This window comes from Galleria mellonella, unplaced genomic scaffold (genome assembly GCF_026898425.1).
Source record: "Galleria mellonella isolate WM207_F2 unplaced genomic scaffold, CSIRO_AGI_GalMel_v1 utg173, whole genome shotgun sequence".
NCBI lineage: Eukaryota > Metazoa > Arthropoda > Insecta > Lepidoptera > Pyralidae > Galleria > Galleria mellonella.
In genome coordinates this window covers 3400080-3422523 of record NW_026442016.1, presented here as the reverse complement: position 1 = coordinate 3422523, position 22444 = coordinate 3400080, and the positions used below count along the sequence as shown (strand labels likewise).

At 30.4% G+C, this 22444-nt stretch overlaps 1 protein-coding gene across 1 annotated transcript; it reads right to left on the bottom strand.

Annotated features, from left to right (window-relative positions):
* Positions 1–399: 399 nt before the first annotated feature.
* LOC113515438 (ras-related and estrogen-regulated growth inhibitor-like protein) lies at positions 400–21986 on the bottom strand. Its single transcript, XM_026899640.3, has 6 exons — positions 21663–21986; positions 7525–7581; positions 4049–4125; positions 3175–3356; positions 2609–2795; positions 400–2309 (listed from the first exon to the last, which is right to left on the bottom strand). The coding sequence occupies exons 1-6, from the start codon at positions 21724–21726 to the stop codon at positions 2241–2243; spliced, it is 636 nt and encodes a 211-aa protein (XP_026755441.1). The 5' UTR covers positions 21727–21986; the 3' UTR covers positions 400–2240.
* Positions 21987–22444: the final 458 nt, after the last annotated feature.

The window sequence follows — 22444 nt, the reverse complement described above, 5'->3', positions numbered from 1 at the left end:
CTGACTGGCTTTCCTTCTCGTAACAATTCACAAAGGGCTTTTCGAACAATATACTACATATTCTGTGATATCCATGCTGCTATGGATAACATACAAATAGGCATAGATGTATAGACAACGATTATTACATTTTATTTGTAGCGTCTGCTTATTTACCATTTCTAATTACAAAACAAATCCTATTTGGCCATACTAATGTTTGCAAGAAAATGTTGAAACTATTTTATATTTGTTAGGAACTATCTAATGACACATTACTAACAAGTATTTAATATTACTTTCAGTACTTACTTAAAATATGGGAAACGGAAGGGAAAAGTAACTAAGAGTGCATTCCACTTGCAACAGCCTAGTTTATTAACATATACCTAATGGACATGTTAAATAAGAACATGTAAATTGGTTTTAAAATATTTATTTATGTACAAAGATTACAAATACATAATGTAGAAAACTTAACAAGATTATGTATTATAATGGCACAAAATTTATAAATGTGTAGTATTTAAAAATGGTTACAAATACGAGGACTTTGTCAAGTTTATCTAACTAACAGTTTTATATAAGTAAATTTAAGTTTTTATAGATTGATTGACTCTTTATTGTTTCCTTCAAAAGGTTACAGCAGTAAATTTATTACAAATAATACAAACAATTTCATGTTTTTAGTACTTTTTTCTACTTCCCTATAAATTAATAAAACCAAATATCCTTATGGAGTCTTTGATGATACGTGCCTTTTTCAGCAAACCGCAGGTGCAGTCATGCACAATTAATAAATAAAAAAGTTTGCAGTATATTTTTAAACACGACATCATATGTATACTTATTATATTTCATTAACAGACTATTATTAATTAAGGCCTCCAATTTACAATAATCTATTTAGGGCAATCTTATCTCTTTAAAGAGATACTTCATAAATGACTTTTAAACATTTTTAAATTTAATTGTAAAAAAAGTTTTATTATATCACATTTTATAATTTTATTCAAAAAGAAATTTTTATACATAAATATTATGATAATATTTAAGTTCTACTCTTTATCTGACACAAATCAATTGTCAAGTAAACTACTCATCGTGACAATTCAAATGAAAAAAAAATCAAACTTGACTTTACAGAAACTTTGTAATAAAAATAATTTAAAATAAACAAATAAATTAAACGGAAAGTTTTGTAATCAATCTTTCTTTATGGTATACAGTAACATCAGTATAAAAATCGACTAACTACCATTTGATCAACAACTAAACGTGACAAAATAAGAAATATCTTAAAATTTCGCCAACTTATTTCATATTACTTGAATTTATAGTACACTTAATATGTACAGTTAATTTAAGTACGAGTGCCTCATTAATCGTTCATCATTAATCATACGTCATACATTTTTCAAGATCGATCTTAGTTTAAATTAGCTATGGATATACAAAAGTCGAACAGATATATGTATCTTTTATTGAAACTTTTATAGAAACTTAATAAAAAAACACTACTTTCTGTTATTACATAAAAATATTAGGAAATTGAACACACTTTAGATATATTTTGTTTCTTGAAAAAAGCAACCAAATATAACATATATGTTATATACTTTTCAAATATTTATATATACTAGAAAATCTACAATATAATAAAACCTGAAGATAAAAGAACTTGAATAATTAATCTACTTATAACTATATATCACCACAATGACATTCTACTACACTTTTATCTTCTTAACGAATCTTTGTGAAAAAAAAGATAAGTACTTATAAAAAATCAGTCTATAATTTAAATCGTCATTGTTTTGTGAATGCTAAAAGTAATAACTACTACAACTAGAAGTATCAAAAATTATTACAAGTACTTAACCATCTTCAGTCGCACTATTTACGCATTGACAAAAAAAAATTGCATTGCACTGCGACGCCATTTTGAAAGAGTAAAGGATAAAATAATGGTACACTACAAATTATAAACAAAAACTTTCTTAAAAATAATCATTTCAAAACAAAAACATTAGGCGAATAAAAACGTCATTGATAATACAATCTGTAAACACAATCCAGCAACCTGCCTACAAGACAATATTTAGACACCACAAACTCTTTCCCCTTTTAGACCATTTCTGCCTGCTCATATCTCATCATGCATCAAATGTAAGTAAGAACACCTTACTGATGCTATAAAAAAAAAATGAAAACTCCACCACGGAGTAAACAAACGGATCCAAAACTTGTACGAAAACGCATCATATGCTGAGTGATGGCCGTTTCTTCCTCACACTCTTATTGCTTAGTCCAAGAATTGAGCCGATTACCTGGGTGGCAAACAAATAAAGATAAATAAATAAACAAATAAATAAATCACATTACAAAATTATGATAATTATAATTAACACAAAATAATTAAGCTAAAACAGTGATAAATATCACTATAGAATTGACCATAACTGCAGTCAGAGTGAAATAATGAAATGCTGCGTCGTTAAATACAGGTTTGGCTAACCATTCAGTCTACCAGGATAACATAAATTATTCACAGTTAAAATCCGCTCATTTACTAATAGCCGCATCATGGATATTAGATTCTTACTATAATTAACAGTGAGCCTTTTACCTTCGAGACAGAGTAAGCGGCTAGTTTCCGTCGAGGTGTTGGTAACAGCAGTGCTATAGCGCGCGCCTCACGGAGCAATGCTTGAAAAGCGAGCGCCGCACCTGCGGACGATTCAGCCGCAGACACCTCATAGAATTGACATCCGAACCGTAGCGATAATTCCTGGCCCTCTTCTGCTTTGACAACTCTATGTAAAGAAATTAAAATCGTTTAATTATAGGAATATTTTTCACTTACACATGTCGGAGAAACTAAACGTTTCTCTTTAAAAATAATTTTAAAACACACTTTATCCATATTTTAAATCTGGTTTCTTATATACAAAGTGTACAGAAAGGTGACGTACTGACGTACATATTCAATCTAATATTGACTAAGACTCGAACTTATGATCTAATACTGCTATAAGCAGAGGTTATCTCTTTATTCTACCTCTTTTTAATATATACTATTATTCGTTTTAAAATTTATATTATCTATTTTATTATATTCGTATTGTATTATAGTTTCTTACCAGTAAGCATTAAATAATGTTCTCTGACAATTGCAATAAGTTTAGTATCTACCTTGCATGCTCTAAGTCCCTTTTATTTCCCAGCAATGTGACGGCGGTACAGCCTGGCAACCTGGTCCTCTCCAGTAGAGCAAGCAGCTCAGCGGCAGCGGCAAATGACCTCCGGTCACACACTGAATACACGATAGCAAATGCATCGCCCCATCGTAGATGTTCCGCTAGGCAACCGCGTTTCTATAGAACATACGAATTATTACTATACATTTAAGATATAAACCGGCTTAAACCGGAGATGTCGTAAAATGAATAATGATGTTATGACGGTTTCTATTTAATTTCTCGAACTTAGATGAAATCGAACATTAACTTTTAATTCTTTAAACTTTTCTTTACAGACAAATTCGACACGGGACCTTAGTGAAAAAAGATTTTTGTAAAAGGTCAGTAACGCATCGGCAACTCTTGTCGTGCTAATATAGATGGGCTACATTAAAAGTTTATATAACATTCGGTGAACTGCATGCTTGAGTGTCTCTCTTCCAAACTCATATTTTTAATTAAAAAAATCTATCATTTTACTAATCATAAGTGGCTACAATAATGTATTTTACAATTTAGAATAATTTCTTATCCATTCATATATCTATTTATAAAAGCTCATCGGCGTCCAGATCAAGACAATGACATATCTATTATAGAAATCGAATTCAGTCAACGGAAAATGAGAATTAGTTATTACTATCCTGTTTTTCTTACATGAATATTACAATTTGCACCACTACAATGTGAATAGACTGTTTATGAATCTATGAGATTATCTCTGACCTTATCGTCATATCCCACTGGATGATATGATAGGTAATCGACCCATATAGCAAAAACTCGAGAAAATATGAAATAATCACATCAATCAAAATTGTACTTACTGCACATCCGCATGTATCCAAAACTTCTACTTCTGATGTGACTCCATCGAATGCCACCCGATGTTGATACCGGAAATCTAGAAAAACAATAATTTGACGTGATTTGGAGTGCAGTGATAGCCACGTTGCTTCTCGGCAACAAGATTTCAAATTTTATTCTCAGTCAGACCTATTTAACAAACGAACTTTTGTAATTGACTTAGAATTAAATAGTCTGGATTCTGCCATAAGGTACTATTAATAAACGACTCAATTATTCATTGTCTGGTTGCTCAAGATAGAATATCCTAACTTATGAACCAGGTAAATAAAATAATTAAATTAACATTCCTAAAAAAATAATTCTATAGTCATAAAACCTATTCTGTCTTCTCTCTTCTCATACTCATAGATAAGGTTAAAAAGACCGAAATTTTTCAATAATCATAATAATTTGTCAACAATTTGAATGGATACAACCGATTCAGTATTCAATACAATTATAATCAATAAATATAATGCATCGATTAGACCTCGTTCATATCAACTTTCAAAGATACTATGTCACTCACACGCTTCTAGGTTACCTCTACGATCAATATGTCACCATCTTATTGACATTTAATAAGTTTATCGTTCTAATATTTATTTATCGATTACTTTAGGCCATTCAGATTTAATATATCATAATTACTATTATATGTAAATGATTAAATTTTTGGTCGGTTGAAATTAAACAGCATAAACAGCTAAAACTCCGAAGTTCTGCATTTGTAAATTAAAAGAGAAGCATTTTTTTTAAATATTGAAAGTTTATTTCTGTATACCACAAAAAGGTTATGAATTATTTGACTGACACGTTAGGTACGTGTTATATATTTTTACTATTTTTATAATTATTATTTATTAATTTATTGATATTTTTATATAAAAATATCAATAAATTTACCTTTCTTAATTTATAATATTAATTTGTATGGATGTTAACATTAAATCAAAAGTCATCGATTACTGGTTTGCACGATTTTTATAAAACATTAATACAAATCCAGTAATTATTGCTCGATAAATAAATAGTAAAAATCTATATAAAGAAAGTAGAATAAATTGTCAAGTATAAATATTTTTCAATAGCAGTATTATTTTTAGTAGTATCCTAGTAAGTAACATTTTATTCAACAGCTTCTAAAATATAAAGTGGATCACTATACCAACAAACATCTACTTGTACTCGTATTATTCAGTTGTTGTTCATTTAGTGGATGTTACAAACAAGTTCGATACAGAACAGATGTGGATGCGCTGTTTATAGCGTCGAGCCAGTGACTCAATGTTTTCAAATGCTTACCAATAATGAAAACTGAAAACGATTGCAAGTATATCACAGTGTAACAGTAAATTAGCCATGTCTTTACGTTAAAAGTTTTATGTAAATATACATAATGACTGTTAAGCTATAACAGATGTTTGATACTTTGACATTTGTTAATATTTATAGCGTACGTTTGTTTGTTTATCTAGTTAGGTACGTGTTTTTTTTTTTGCACTGGTTCTACAAGAATACTATTTATTACGTGCAAATTGTTTCATAGTTTAGTTTTTTTTTTTTAATATTAAAATAAAACTATAAGTTTAAGATAATATCTATGAAAGACATTACATTTACTGACGTATGTAAGTGTGGAGAATGAAAACATTGTAGATTTAAAATAGTACCTACAGAAAATATAGATTCTGCTGCAAAATATATTATTTAACCAACCTAACTCTGAACCTACCATTATCCAAAACATTTCTATGTAAAAATGTTTTCCTCAATTAGTCGACCCGAATTTATGGCAAAAAAATGGGATTAAAACATTACAAGTAGTTTCTTCGAAGCAATATTTCTTCTATTTTCAGTATACCCTAATAGCACGACTGTGCAAAACAAAATGATAAAACAAGTAGAGATGATATTAGGTTAAGAGCTATTTATACTAAGTTGACGGATAAATATTAATATCTTTATAAAATTTCATAATTATAGATAGATTTATATTTTATAATTTCTAATTGTGCGTTTACAAACTGACTTCATGCAAATCACCAAGCTATATTAATTGACCAGGATAAAAAATAGGGTATGTTGTTCATCAATACACGGCTACATATACGAGGTTTCACTACAATTAGTTGACCTAATTAGGCACCATGAAATAACTTGTTTCTACCTTTATTTATTAGTAAAAACCAACTAAAGCCTATGCCACATCCATTACCATTTACAGTATTATTTTATTCTGTTTTCACATGCATATGCTATCAAAGGTCGACGTCCGCGAATCACCGGCTCCGGCGCCGCGGGCCAGCCTTGGCTTCCTCTTAGCTTGCCAATATCGAAATAAACCGAATATTGGCACTCAACACTTGGCATTTGATAGGCCCTCACAAAGGGCTTTACAAGTATTTTTGTATTGTGTATGTGTTTTAATCATGTATTTTAATATTTAGAAATTAATATTCTTGCATATTTTATTATCGAGATACTAACAATTAATTTTGCATTAGTTTCAGTAAACTTTTTTCAAGCAAAATGAACAAAAAAACTCCTTTATTAGTGTCAAAGCCTTGCTGTATAGTCCCGACATAAAATAGGCCACCCCTTTTTTTCCCATGGCTGTCGTAAAAGGCGACTAAGGGAGAACGAAAGCTGGGTAGCAGTGTCTCTCTTAAAACATTTCCAAAAGCCTAACTATGGTTGCCAATCCGCTGCCAAGCGTGGCAACTACAAGCATGACACTCTTATGAGGAAGGCCTATTTTCAGCAGTGAACAGTTAACGACATCATTTAATGATAATGATTCGTATCAAAAAGTACATATAAATTTTAAATTGTAAAAATGGTAACAAACATATGGTAATCCAGACTAAAGCCTAACGTTACCTTAACGAAATATTATTATTAAGATCATCGTTATCAATCGTTAACTGTCTACTGCTAAACGTAAGCCTCTCCTTTGGAGGATTGCCTTTAAACTTAACAGGCGGATTGGCAACCACAGTTAGGCTTTAGTGACGTTATAAAAGGGACGCTACTGCTCATCCCTCGCTGTCCCTTAGTCGTCTTTTACAACACCCACGGGAAAAGTATGGGTGGCCCATTCTATGCCGAGACCACATGCCGACAGCCTACTACCATAATTATGAATTGTGCTATTCCCATGCAGGCTAAATAGCTTAGTATAGATACGTATTTAGAATTTTCCCTCTCAAAATCCTTAACTGACCTTACTAAGAATCTAAACAAGACTAGTCCTGCACTATGCAGGTCATCGATACGTGTAATCGGTCATATATTGATATATGTCAATAAACCTAATCTATACGAGCTCTCTAAACTTGATTATTTTCCTGGTTTACTTAAAACGATGACAACACACTAACATACTTTCATATCAACGAGGCTATCATAACGTAAATATCGCAAAAAAATATCACCAATAAAATACACTCACCGCCTGTCGAACTATATTCCCCGATGTATCGTTTCGTTAAATAACGAACCACCACAGCTGGAACAAGAAAAAACAATTTGAGTATCATAAAATTCATTTAATATCGTTATTCACTGAAAATCAAAATAAGAATCAAAATAACTGTCAACTTTTAATAATCTAATCTAATTTTTGTTACCTCAATCAATAACTTATTATTGATGAATTTCTTTCAACATTTCATCCCGCTGTAATAGCTTAGTAGATAATAGATTTTAGAGACAATATTGCCGTCTACTACTTTAAATTTAAGTAAAACATACTTTCTCCCCGTTTTTGGGGAAAGAAAGTAACAACTTTCCGAACAGTTGTTGTTTAAAAATCATTAATCATCGGCATAATATATTATCAAAACCAAAAAATATGCTACCTGACACTATCTACTGAGTGTAAATATATAGAGAAAAAAAGTGGCTTATGTGCTTTTCTATATTAAATATGTATACAGAAGAAACTAGAATTTTACATGCAATTACGATACATGCAAAATCCTAAATTCTTTACGATTGGTGAAGCTGTTTTGGCAGCATATAAACGTATTCTTTGTTTTGTACCAGATGTCATATTCAATCAATGTTCATTTAACATTAAAGATGGAGACAGGTTGCGGTTGCGGGTTATCCAAGAATCAGCAAAGTAAAAAGAAGCTCAAATAAAGAAAAAAATATATAAAGAATAATAAATGAAAGTTTTTGAAATGCAACAACGAAAACAAAACTATGTGCTACATAAGTGGTATAGTGGATCGGTACATAATTAATTTACCTAGTAGCCATACATTGTAGCCGTTTCGATAATCCATAACCTATAGCTATAAAATATAATCATATAGAAAGCTACGGATTACACTATAGTTTACGTTTTATCTAGCTCGATAAAAGACATCTGAGCAAATGAAATACAAGTTGGTAACACAGAGAAAGCAGCAATTAGCAACTAATCGGTAAGAGGTGTTACAAAAGTTGTATCCCTGAATGAATTTATAACTACAAGCCTCAATTAGAGGGAAAGCAGACAAAAGGGCCACAGATATATTAACAGTAATGGTTGAATCGTAATCAATGTCCAATTAAACACTAGACGATGGATACGCAATAAAACTTTATTTTTGATGAACACCAACTTTTTTTTATGTTGTCTAATCAAAGCATTTTAAAATTATTAAAGTTTATTATTATTTAGATTCGAATGTTTCGTAAAATATGATCTATTCCTACTTAAGGCAATTATCAACTGTCAGTGTTGACAGTAACAACCCATCAGTATCATATATAGGATACCAATAAACAATCTTCAAAATGTAACACAATAATTACAGTACAGAATGAATTCAAAATATAACTCACTAACCCACCTGGGTTTAAGTTCTATTCATCATCATCATATCAGTCGTTAACTGTCTATATATGTCTATGTATATAAGCCTTCCCTATAAAAAGTGGGGGGGGGGGGGGGGGTTGCCAGTAGTTGCCGCGCTTGGCAGGGATGTTTTATTTATTATGAAAGTAACTGAGATCATTGTAAGTATCCTTGTACCTACTACATAGCATGATAGTGACGTAGTCAATATTATAACTCATACCCTAAAGAAATAAAATGAGTGAATATATAACTACGCATAGCTCTGCTAGTTCTGTATGAACATAAAGTAATTTAATATTTTGCTCGTAACTTCATTTACATGAAACCAACATTACTATAATAATAATCATAACATTCAAACATTTTTATAGTCTAACTTTTTACAAAGATTCACCTAGAACCACTATTATTTATTTATTATCTATCGATAAATAAAATTGTGCATTTTATATAATACGTGTCAAAACTTATCATTATAACCAATATTATGTAAGCAATATTGTATTTTGACAGCTAATTACAAAAACCATGAAATATTATATTCTACGGTGTAATTAAAAGACGAAAGCGAATGATTAATTCCATGTGAAAAATCAAAAACAAGCAATGAAAGTATTTAATAACTGTTAAATCTTGTTTTGCTTTTCTATTTTTCTGTTACGTAGGAAACTTTAATTATAAACAATTTCATTGGCGATTTATATTTTACAATAATATCTTGTTAGTTAAAATAATTAACTGTAAGCAACACTGTTAGAATTAGAAGCCTGTAAATTGTTTCACAACCGAAACACTACCGACAAATGTCGTGTCACCGTTTTAAAATGTATTTCTTGTCAAAGCTATTGTCGTAACGAAGTGGATAAGATCAATTACTTTATAGTGGTCATAAATCTTGAAATAGTGTTCTCGATTTAATTAGCAATTGTTCTAAAGTACTATTTGGTACTTAAACGAATAAACACAACAACTATTGTAGTTGATTTGTTTTTCTACTTAATCACACAAAAGTTTTACTAACTTAAGATTTATAGAATTATATCATTCGTATAAATTTCTAAAAATAGATATTTCATATAAGACTCTGACATCGCTATATCCAAAGCTTATCCAGACATGGCGTAAATCTCCCATATTTGCAGCGATGCAATCAAATACCAAACGAAATATATTATGTTATCTGACATTAACCGTCGAAAAGTCGTGTTGGAATTTCCAACTAAACTCTGTTAGTTCCAATGGCCTGTCAAAGAAATATAGCTGATCATAAAGCAGTGAATAGTTCGTGAAATGATATCTTTACGTCGCATCTCATCAGCTTTGCCATTTTATTGTAGTTCGCCTGATCTGCTGGCGTGGAAAATATGAGTTCATGGCAAGCCGATAAACATGTCATTTCATCAAATTTATTATCGAGCTTCTGCTTTACGGCCATCTCCCTACATAATAGAATGTCTATGTGTTCAGAACGAGTTTGGTGTTTGATTTAAAGTTTCGCCTAAGGTCAGGGGTGTATTGATGTTTTCACAGACGGTAATTCAATGGACCAGTACAAAACAATCGATGTGTGTTAATTGCAATTTTGCGGTTATCTATCGAGGCTGTCGCACTTTCCTTTTATGGCTCGGCTCGTTACCTGATCATTACTGCCAGAAACTTGGCCATGCTACAGACAAGTCCTGCTAAGACTGAACTTGTTTACGCCTATATTTGTTTACTTTAATCTATTTATTTCTAAACACACTTAATGTGTTATTAAAGTACAATCAGAAATATTATATGATGTGCCATGAAAATAATGATATGATTCAATACAATAAAATTCGATATAATAAAACAGTTCAACATAAATACTATATTGTAATCTAAAATTTCTGAAGGCAATATTAAAATTAAATACTTGAATTACTCGTAAAATATTGCAGCATCGGAAAACTCATATCCTTATCAAAACATGCTAAATAAACACGCGACTCAATTCAAACACCAATTACACTAACGAGAACTTTCACTGCTGCTGATACTGACAGTTCAAGGTAATCCACTAAAACACTCTCGATCCCGACGGATAATATGTATTAGTTATACAAATAAATCTAGGTTGAACGATGTTGTAACAAAAGTACAGCACTTCCTCGAACTAACTGCCTACTAAATACATAGTGAATTCTGTTTGGCAAGATACAAAGAAAATGAATAAACATACATAATGCAACATTGTAAACTTATATATTACTATTGTACTGAATATATTAATGTCTAAAAGTACGTTACAGCTTAAGTAACTAGTATATCTTCCTTATTGTACACAGAAAAACCTTTTACGTCTTCATTAGCTAAAGAAACAGTTAACAAGTTAAAACCAGCAATATCACCGGTAAAATCTTGTGAGGTATCGGAACTCGAATGTATAATAAAATTCAGTTCCAGAACGAACCGTAACGAGAACTATAACGGGATGTAAGGAAAGAGAATTAAATCAACGGTTCGTCCAATGAGCATGGTAGCAAAAGCTAAATGTTAATTAAAAGCATCGGCCGAAACGATCGAAGACACGACGCTAGCACCTTGGTCTTATTCGATGCTTGTTGTTCTTCCATGCTTAATTGGATGTTAACTTTATATTTTTACTGTCTTTTCATTTCATAAATTCAATATAATTGAATGTATAACTTTTTCTGTCTCTCATTTAATTAGCGTTCACAATTTTATTACACTCTATATTAAAAACTTTATCAAAATGTATACTAACATCGACAACATTTCAAAGGATTCTCTCTATCATACTTTCACTTGTTAATACGTATTGACAGATCTAAATGTTAATTCGCATTTCACCGCAGCAATTGTAACTTTTGGCAGGTGACATGTTTTTAAGCAAAGTTCGACTTTGCATGACCCAAAAATCTACAAAATCTTATAACACATGGTGATTATCTAGATTTTTAGGTCAATTTACATTAAACGAAAGGTGTGAATTTACTATCATTTTCTAGCCCATTACTGATGTGTAAGTAACACATATTAAGTGTAAAATCTGAACATTAAAATACATATACGTTAGTAAATGATACTTATCATACGAGTATTTGGTTGTTTTTTTGTTTTTGTAATGTTTATATTTCCATAGGTAGGTAGGAACAAAACATGAAACAAAAAAGTCAGTTAATAAAAAAGAATATTTAATTCTATAAATTATAACCACAGTATACGAAACTAGTATAATCATTTAGTAGCCAAAAACTTTTTTACAGTCTATCTTCACGTTTACTTTATTTCTAATTTTTTGTACCATACAGTTCATCTTCAGTAATGGACGTAAGCAAACATTTATTTCCAACTATATTTACTACTCATCCGATAGCTATTTGAGTGTGAGTCGTAAGATTGAATAATTCGGTAGCTTATGCGTGAGTAAGATCAGCGTGGAAAGGCGGGTGTCCCGGCAGACGATTGACCGAGTGACTCACTACACGGCGGCATGCGGAGTGGCCGCGCGCGCACTCTATAAATACAACTGCAGTTGACATTTACTCGTTCTCAATCTATGATACTAAAACTAAATTTCATCTAATAATATTAAACAAAGAAATGTTCATTATAAAATACATTTTAAGTTTTCATAACGATCTTTAATTTTCATGACAATGATACACCTTTTTTGAAAGATGAATAATTGACACTATACAAGTGTGATCTCAAATAAAATTAGATACCTATGTAATAGATTAAGTGCATTTTCATTACTGAACAAAATCAAGGTCGATCGTCCATATATATATATATAAAGTATTTTATAAATAGAGTTTACAACGCTAAATGATTTATTAATACTTTACTCAAAAAGATCTGTGGTCAACAATTTGATAATATATATCTATAAAAATAAAAGACTAAAATATGATATAAATCTACCATCTCTAAATAAAAAGTAAATTCTGAAAGATAAGGACTGATTACCGCCTGTTAGTGTTACAACGAATATCAACGTGATATTGAATTTACCAAATTTCGTATTAAAAAAGTCTTTCCCAAAATCTATGCAAATATTTATATTTACAATATTATTAACTCCTTATTAGTAGTAACAGTTTACTTCAAATGTATTTTAATCATAAAATTACATATTATTACGTACCTATGCATTTTTAATTTCATTTAGCCTTTGATAAATATTAAATGCAGAATTTCATAGTCGGTGTATTCATAAAAGCAGTAATCGTTGCATCACTAGTGCCTATATAAATATTTCATTTATCTATTTAGTTATAACTTATGTATTAGTATCTACTTGCATGCCATTCATGCAGCACTCGTGCATTTTAGTTGCCGCTAACTATATCCTTTATTACTTTATTGTATTTACTGGAAGAGATCCCTTTCAAAACAAATCCACAATATTCATAACTGTCTTGTCTATATAATTTACAAGTACAATAAAGAATATAAATATACCCACCGATCTAGTTACTCGACACTAAAATAATTAACTCCAGTGAGAAACACTGCTCTATATCTACAAGTAGGTGACTCAATGTACCTGGATTATTTGTCATCGACGAAACAAAAAGAAAACAGAACTAAAAGGATTGCCTCAACAAAGATACTTAAAATGACTGATGATCCTCATTAATAATTGAGTATTTCTTAATCTAATTGATGTTAATTTCTATCATTCAATGCTATTCACCTTAATAACACTGTGATGAGTATTAACAAAATATTCAGTGATTACACTGTTTACAAGCCAGAGGCAGAAGATGCCTCGGGCCGGCTGACGAGTAGGTCGAAACGTGAAGTTAACTACTTAATCACATAATCAACGTGCGGTCAGCTGTGATTGATTGTTTTATTGTGTAATTGCATAATGAGTGGTGCCTTACTAAAACGAATAATCTTTCTAACATTACACTATCAGAACGTATTTTACCTCCAAGCTTAGGTTTATTACTGTGCCAGTTCTGTTTGATTTAAAATCAAATTTCCTTATTATGCAATTAATAATTCATTGTGATTTTTTTTTTTAATATTTAAAAGTCGATATTTCTGCCAGTTTTCTATAACGTCATAAATTACGTCAATCTATACTTTAGACTATGATATATTATATGGTTTCAAATTGTAAAAACAAAAAGTTCTACTTTTACATTTGTAATACTCAAGTACTAAATACAAAATAAATGGACTTGTTTAAATATTATCAGAAGTAAAACGTTTACTCTTTTTGTATTTCAGACACTCAAATTATATGGATTACTCAAAGTCTAAAAAAATGCCTATATTGTTTATATTTTTATCTTCCGCAATACACATCAATATGAATATTACAAAAATACATATAGCGTGGGAGGTCGATCGTATTACTCAAGTGAGTCAATCATTTATTAATACGAGTACAGCTCAGCTATAAAAGTCACATTCTGATTTAAATATATCTAACACATTTTATAGAGTTGTTAAATAAAACTCAAGTATAAGTACAACATAATCGTTATCCAATGGATGGCATCACTCAAATGTTATCTAACATTTCTTAATTGTTATGTTAATGTGTTCGAGTGTTTCCCAAAACGACATCCGACTACCGCTTCTATAAATCAATTTCACTCGATGTTTAGCTTTCGCTGTTATTGTTTATACTTTCTATTGCAACAACGGGTCCATTAATAAATCAAATGGTAGCATTCCACTGTTTTATAACTTATAATAAGACTATTGAACATTATATGATATGAAAATGTTTGCATAAAAATAAGATGCCGCAAACGACTTGAAGCGACAGTATTAAAATTTACATTAATTTAGTTTCATTTTATTCAATTCTAATGTGCTGTAATTAATTAATTCTATATAAATAAATACTAATAAATTATAAAGTCATGGCTTTTACTTCATGATATAGCACTACGTGTCTTCCAAATATTTCGATTTTATTTTATAAATCAAATGAAAATACATAATTTATGTTCTAGCGATAATAAATCTATATATTTATTTCATTAAAATTATTAGCATGTAGTGTAGCAATTATAACACATTATAATATCACAACAGAAGTTTGCAGAATTCTTTTAAGTAGTTATATACCTTCACATCCTCCATTAATTTGTCAAATTATCATCTACTCCTCAACAACTTTTAGTTAAGCTCATGAAAGTAAGTAGTAGTCGACTAGTGGTCTTTTAAGAACATCAGGTAATGGTTTATTTAATAAATCAGAAATCGTTGGCCAATTAAATGCAATCAAATCAATTAATATTGATATATTTATTCAATCCAATTCTGATAGGAATTCCACTAATATTACGTAACAGCGCTTGTGTTGCTGTGTATCGGTGGTAAAAGGTAAAGTGCTATCTCTGATATAAAACAACGCGTTAGTTCTAAGAAGGGGTAATGTTTTACAGGATGCCATTTGACAGTATACCTAACAATATAGTAACTATTATTATAATCTGTGTTATTGTGACGTCGCAGTTATGATTGTGTCGTTTGAATTTTTTTTATGAAATGAGCCGTCAACACAGACGTGGATAAAAAAAGATGTCTCAGCCGCATGTACAAGATTGGGATTGTTAGTAATGGAGTCTAATAGCGCCACTGCTAATAATATACCCTATTAGGTAGACCTCCACGCGGTTCCCCCTGGAAACCATTTTGGTTAATTCTTGTCGAATTCGTCGCGATGGGCTAATTGACTTGCTTTCATCATCACGTATTATCTCTTACTGATGCCACGCATGCGTATATTTATAGCTCAGGCAAAGTTACCAATTTAAAAAAAAACCGCATGTACTTTGCGAGCCTATTTTTTACTCTGAGTAAAATTTCTAAGACTCTGCCTAAATTTTCTTTGTACACAGAATAGTGTAATTTTCCTTCGATATAAATTTTATAATATAATATGTTGTACTCGTAATATTAAAAAAAATTAAGACTATTAACGAAAACAAAATTGTATATAGTATTTTCGAAAGAAATTGATGTAAGAAAAATTGTTTAAAAAATACTAATTAATTACTACCACTTTCCTCAGGTGGGCCGTCAACTTGTCTATCATTCTCAGTATAAAAAAAAAGTTAATAAAAAAATGTCACAATGTTCATACTATTTATGTAGATTGAGACACTTTCGTTTGGTTGTCATCTCATTTGCAATACCCGTATAAATAAACATACACAAATTGTTATTGTTTAAAATTAAGGATGATCTTATTTCATAAGCATTTTCGTAAGCAAGCATCGCGTAGGTGTGTCCGATGTACGCGACGAATTTAAACCGATTAGTCGTGATTGCAACAATTTAATGGCAATTCTATTCTACATCGATGACTAATTGTCCATTACTGCGTAGGTACATTGTTCTAACATTTCTGTAAGACTTGCTCGGTGGGAAGGGATTGTTAGTAATAGGGGTTTGACAGTCCCATTGCTAACTGATAGGCTCTAATATGGGCTCTATTAGCCCATTAGATTAGAATATACCCTAACAGGTCGACCTCCACGTGATTCCCTAGGAAACTATGATGGCTAATTCTTGTTGAATTCATCATAATAGGCTAACTGATCTACTTCATTGTCACCTATCATCACTCACTGATGCTCCGCCAGTATACAGATAGCGCAGGCGGGATTACCATTCAACCATTAAAAAAAAATTCTGTAAAGCCCTTTATCAATAGCAATACTATTTTTTTTTTATATCTATAGATAAATGCAATAATGTCGTGTGTATGATAATTGTTTGCCCAGAATTAGTTTATTCGCGTAATTTATTATAATCACTAGATAATAATTTGTGCTTTTATCTTAAATCGCTAACATCTGAATCGACTAACCATTATTAATAATCTTAATACCTACGTCCAATACTATCTCATTTATAATATATTTAAAAAAAAATAAAAAGAAGTAATAAATGAATAATATATGATTAGCTATTCAAAAGTAAATAGTAATAGCACGTATTAAAAGAAATTGATAACCAATTTCTTTTAACACGTGCATTGAATTTCGTTATAATTATATAAAGCATTGAAGCTGCATATAATTATAACGAAATTATTTATTTGTTTATTATTTATTTATGATACAAAATATTACACAATTTTACAAATAATATAATATTATTTACAGATTATTCGTAAATTTATCTAGTCTTAAATACAAAATGTCACAACAGGCGATAGTAATATATAAAGAATATACAATTATTTAAATTGTCTATTCTTTCAAACTCAGCATTCGACTAGTACTTCGAGTAGTTGATAGTATTGAAAAAAATTATAGATAGCTATTCGAATAACAAAGTTTTATATAAAAAAAAAACCATAATAAAAAAAACATTTATTAAAACAAACGAAATCTCAATTTACATCTAGTATGAAATAATTGTTTCATCATCATCATTTCAGCCATAATCCATCCATTGCTGGACATAGACCTCCCTCATAGACTGCCATAAGGAACGGTCCTGAGCCACTTGCATCCAATAATTGTTTGTTCTTGTATTATTAATATAATACAATAAACAAAACTAAAGTACTAAATACAAAGACTACAAAGGCTTGAAATGATATAGTGAATTACACAAAGGCAATAGACAAATTGTTCAACTGATATACAAGGAATGTAATGAACAAATAAAGTAATTTCATAAACAAACGTGAAACAATATAAGTGATAGCACGGAAAATAATGCAGTTAGCAAATAAATTAGGTAAACATTGAAATTCCTAGTAATTGAATAACAAATGATATGTTCAGTAAAACATGTAATTATGCATGAAATTGTTCATGACTACATGTGTTGACACAGATGTATTAACTTCTGGAATGAACTTGAAATATAAGTGATAACATAGAAAAGAATGCAATTAGCAAATAAATTAGGTATACATAAAATTTTTAGTGCTTGAGTAACTGATGATATCTTCAGCAAAATATGTGTATGACAATATAGTTATATATGTAGAAGAGTTCATGGAATCCTCCGCATGTTGACACAGATGCATTATCAGGCGTGACACTTCTGATAAATACCAGGTGTGTTATTGTATTAAACTTGTGGACAAAGAGAATGTAAAAAAATAATATTCCGACTATTCGTTCCCGACTCGTGAGTTCCCCATGAAATCATCTACTATAACTACAATTATTGAGATGTTGTTGAGACTCGGTGCTAATGACTTAATCGTAGATGTGCAATATTTATCGGTACAATATCAACTGAGTTGGTTTGATAAAATTAATTCTACCAATATTATGAACATAGAAATTTGTAATTGGTGTTATTTACTCTATCACATTAAACTGCTCTAATGATTTCAATGAAATTTGATAGACCATAACCTAGATTAATAGATAGGATACTTTTTACCCTAAGTGAAGGCAAATATGTCTTATGTAGAATTTATCGTCACTTAATAATACCACCTCTTGCACAAAAGTCGTCACGATGGGATATCTATGTGCAATTAGTGTTTCTGCAGCGAATTAGTTCTGCTCACATAAATGTGCTTCAGTTTCAAGGATGGGTGGAATATGGCTGAAAAGTTATAGAGTATGGAGGTATAATACCTTAATCCTTTGGAAAAACAACGCATGGGCCACCGTCGACATTACAGTGTTTTCTGTGATGCCTATGGTGCTGTTTGTCTACAGGCGATGATTACCACTTTCTATGAAATGGGCCGCCAGTATGTTTGCCAACTAAATTACTTCATTTTCAAAAAATCTGTAAATGTACTTTTTATCAGTGTTCTTGTCTAAGAGACTAGGTAATCAGGATTCTTAAAAATAATAACTATATATTTTTAAAATTATAACTGACCAATGAATATAAAATAATAAACTTACAACCGCTTTTCCATCAAAGTCCTCTTAATCTCAGTTAAAGTAAACCTAACAATTTTAATCATAAATAATGATAGGATGGTATAATCTTCCTGAGATTATCCTGATTGATACAGGTCTTTTATAAATGTTGATGTATTTTTACTTTTCTATTAACGTATTGAAAGATTACATAAATTATTAATAAACAAACTGTTATTAATAAGTCCTAGCTACATCCCACATGAACTATGATAAAAATAGTATATACTCATTTTAACTCTGGACATATCATCTGTGTGTAAAAAGTACCATTTATTAATATAAATAGTACTTTTTACACAATTCATTAATAAGTTCATGGGTAATAAAAATCTAAAGATCCAAACAATTAAAAAACTATTGCACTTATTATATTAATATTTTTTTTATTAATTATTAAAAATTAGAAAGAACTAGACAAGTAAATAAAACCAATTATCATATGTTAAATATGATAAATTTGAAATAGATAAATCCAAAAATTTATAGTATATTCTCTAATGTTCATGTCTATTGGCGATGGTTACTACTTTCAATTAGACGGGCCATCAACTAGTTTGCCATCGTAAGTACCATAATACTAAAAAAAATATAAACGTTATACAATTTAATTATACAAATTTAAAATAGGAACAATACGTCTTTGGTATCAGCAAGTAGTATGTATTTGTACCTATATTTAGAAATTGTCTAATTGCGTCTCAGACATTCATTTATGCGCCACAGTCGTATCACAATTATTTAATCTAAATGTGACAGCTTTCAAGAAAAAGGAGTTTTCAAATTCGATACAATGATTGAATTGTTTTTTGTATTAAAAAGTAATCACGCAATCAGTCTATATGTACTTATCTACTGATTAGATAATTCACAAGTAATCTGTCTATTATATAGATACTTAGATTAAAGCTGATAAAATAAACAACGTAATAATCGTAATTGCATATAACATGCAGAAACCTAAAAGTGCATTGTAAAATACTTTAATTATATATATATATATATATATATATATATATATATATATATATATATATATATATATATACATATAAACTGTCAATTATAATCTTGGTAGAACTGCAGCGTTGTTTTCTTCTGTCAAATTCTAAATTAAAAAAAATTTAATAAGTTCCTTTTCTTATTTGCACGAAAGCAACATATTACGAAAACCGTTAGTCATTAAAAATACTTAATAACAATAAACAGAAATAAACAATATATCCTAAATAATGTCTTGGGTACAATTGGAAAATAAAAAAGTATAATATTCTTACCTCTATTCAACTTTTGATGATGCCAATCATTAAAATGAATGTTTAAAGGCCAAACTTGAAAGAGAGGCTAACGGATTAGTCGGGATTACTAAGTAGTAGTAAATTTCATTACTAGTAACATAATATTAAGAAAGAATTCATCATTTTTCGCCGTGAGCTGCTTATAAATCAAATAAGCTAATCGACAACACATGCTTGTGTACGACAGTTAATTAATAAGCACCGTTGAACGGTTAGTGTGTTGAATAAAAATAGACAGCTCCAAACTATAGAGTAATTAAATTAAGAGTCCTAATTACTACCTCGGGGCTTCACGGAATACATCAAGGTGCTCTTTCAAGCCATTAGCGATAATTGATTTCTGTGTCCGACTCCAAAACAAAAAGAAATTTGTAATCACGGTTATTGATGCATCTTTAATTTGACCATAACCCGTTTATTGTAAAGGTAACCTAATCTAAACCATGTAATAAAAGTATGCATGTACATATATTTTTATTAGTGACTAGCTGTATCCACATGAATCAATATATAAAATATGCTATGTTCTAAATTAGGGTATAATTTACTGACTACCCCTCATCTAATGGTATCTGTTATTTATTTTTTTATTTAGAATATAATATCAAATGAAGACGAATATAATGGACACATACAATGCAGTTTATTTATATTTCTTTTTATTGTAAATTTTTAATGAGGAGTTTCGCGACTGACTCTTGGCCACAGCAGAATATCAGTGTTTTGCTCTTTTAAGGGCAAAGCAATAAACTGAGCTGTGACCATTTTGTGTTACTATGGCACACGCATGAAGGAAGGGAAAGAAAGGAGATTGTTAGTTTATATATTTTGTTTTTGTTTTTTTTTATTTGTGCTTTTTTATTTTCATTATTTTATCTCTTTTCCTGTGTATTATTTGTATTTTTTTTATTGGAATTTGTGTGCTGTAAGTAATGTAAATAAATTATCTATCTATCTATCTACCCGTGTACCAAATTTCAGTTCAAATTCATTCAGTAATGTTTGGAAACAGTAAAAAACATTCATCCATCCACCCATCCGTCAAATCATCGTTACAAGGGTTTGTATTTGTAATATTAATAGAATAATCAAAATTAAACACTTATGTCTATAAGTACATTTGTTACGATAAAACTGTAACGAGATCACATAAAAGTAATCTTTTTACAAAATTGTAACATGCCAACACCATTTTTTTACATTCTTGTCTGTCTGTACACGCGTTATGTAAAAACCAGTTTTGCTGAATTTTGGAATTTATATTTACAATATCTCGCTAAAGAATACAATGTACAAAATATATTTTGTCTACTAAATATAATATGAATGAGATACTTTTTTTTAATCTCATTTGAAACAAAAACTTACGCATAAAAATTACGCATAAAATACATTTATGGACCCCAAAAATTCTAATGAAACTTGGTAGTTGGTACGCAGAATTTAAAATGAATACCACATAATGCATTTCGTGGAGTAATTTACAATCAAAATCACGCAGATCAAATTGCGGAAACAGTTTGTACCGACTGCTATATTAATAAAATTATTTTAACAATCTTACCCGATTTACCGCAACGTGCGCTACCCAGCACCACAACTCTTATTCGATTCACTGTCATCTTCATTGGTCCTGTCGTACACAGCACAGTGGGCAAGATTACGGGTTGAGTCCGTTTATTTGTAACTCGACGCTGAGTATACAATCGCGTTGTTATTATCAGTTGTTGAATAACCGCACGCGCGCACAACGCACCTGCTTGCGAGCGACTGCCGTCAAACACAATTGGCGCAAAGCGCACTCGAACATGTCTATTGGAGTGAGAACATTTTTAATAAATTATTTACTATCGTCGAGGACAGTTTCGATGCATTTGACGTTGTCTTGTCAATCGACAGCTGGACTCTGCGGTGCAACTTGTTCACTCTTGCCAGTTAGCTCGCCTTATCTCCCCGACTCGAGAGACTTGCCGGTATCTCATGCTTCACACATTTTATGAGACCATCCTGTTCCAAGCTACCGGCAAATGACATTTAATGGTAATTAGGTCCAATAAGCGATGGTATTCGACTGCATAAATACGAATTGCGTAGATCTGGACGAGTGTCTAAATACAAAATAGCTTATTAACAAACGTTCCTCTAAACGTTTGCCGGTAATCTTATCATAAACTCAGCGATTTATTAATACAGAGAGTATGAAGTGCTTGGTTACGGTTCTATCAGCAAATATTAGGGTTAGCAGAGCAGACGGCGCATTTAATCTACGTGAATCTATGCCAGCGTTCAAATATGTGTCGATATTTGACATAATGTATGATATAACAAACTGTTAACAAGTTCCAG

Coding starts and splice junctions, on each gene's coding strand:
- LOC113515438 (XM_026899640.3), bottom strand. CDS start 21,726: ATGAAGATGACAGTGAATCGAATAAGAGTTGTGGTGCTGGGTAGCGCA. Junction 4,126..7,524: donor GGAATATAGTTCGACAGGCG/GTGAGTGTATTT, acceptor TTGTTTTTCTAG/ATTTCCGGTATCAACATCGG. Junction 2,310..2,608: donor CCGCTTACTCTGTCTCGAAG/GTAAAAGGCTCA, acceptor TTTGCCACCCAG/GTAATCGGCTCAATTCTTGG.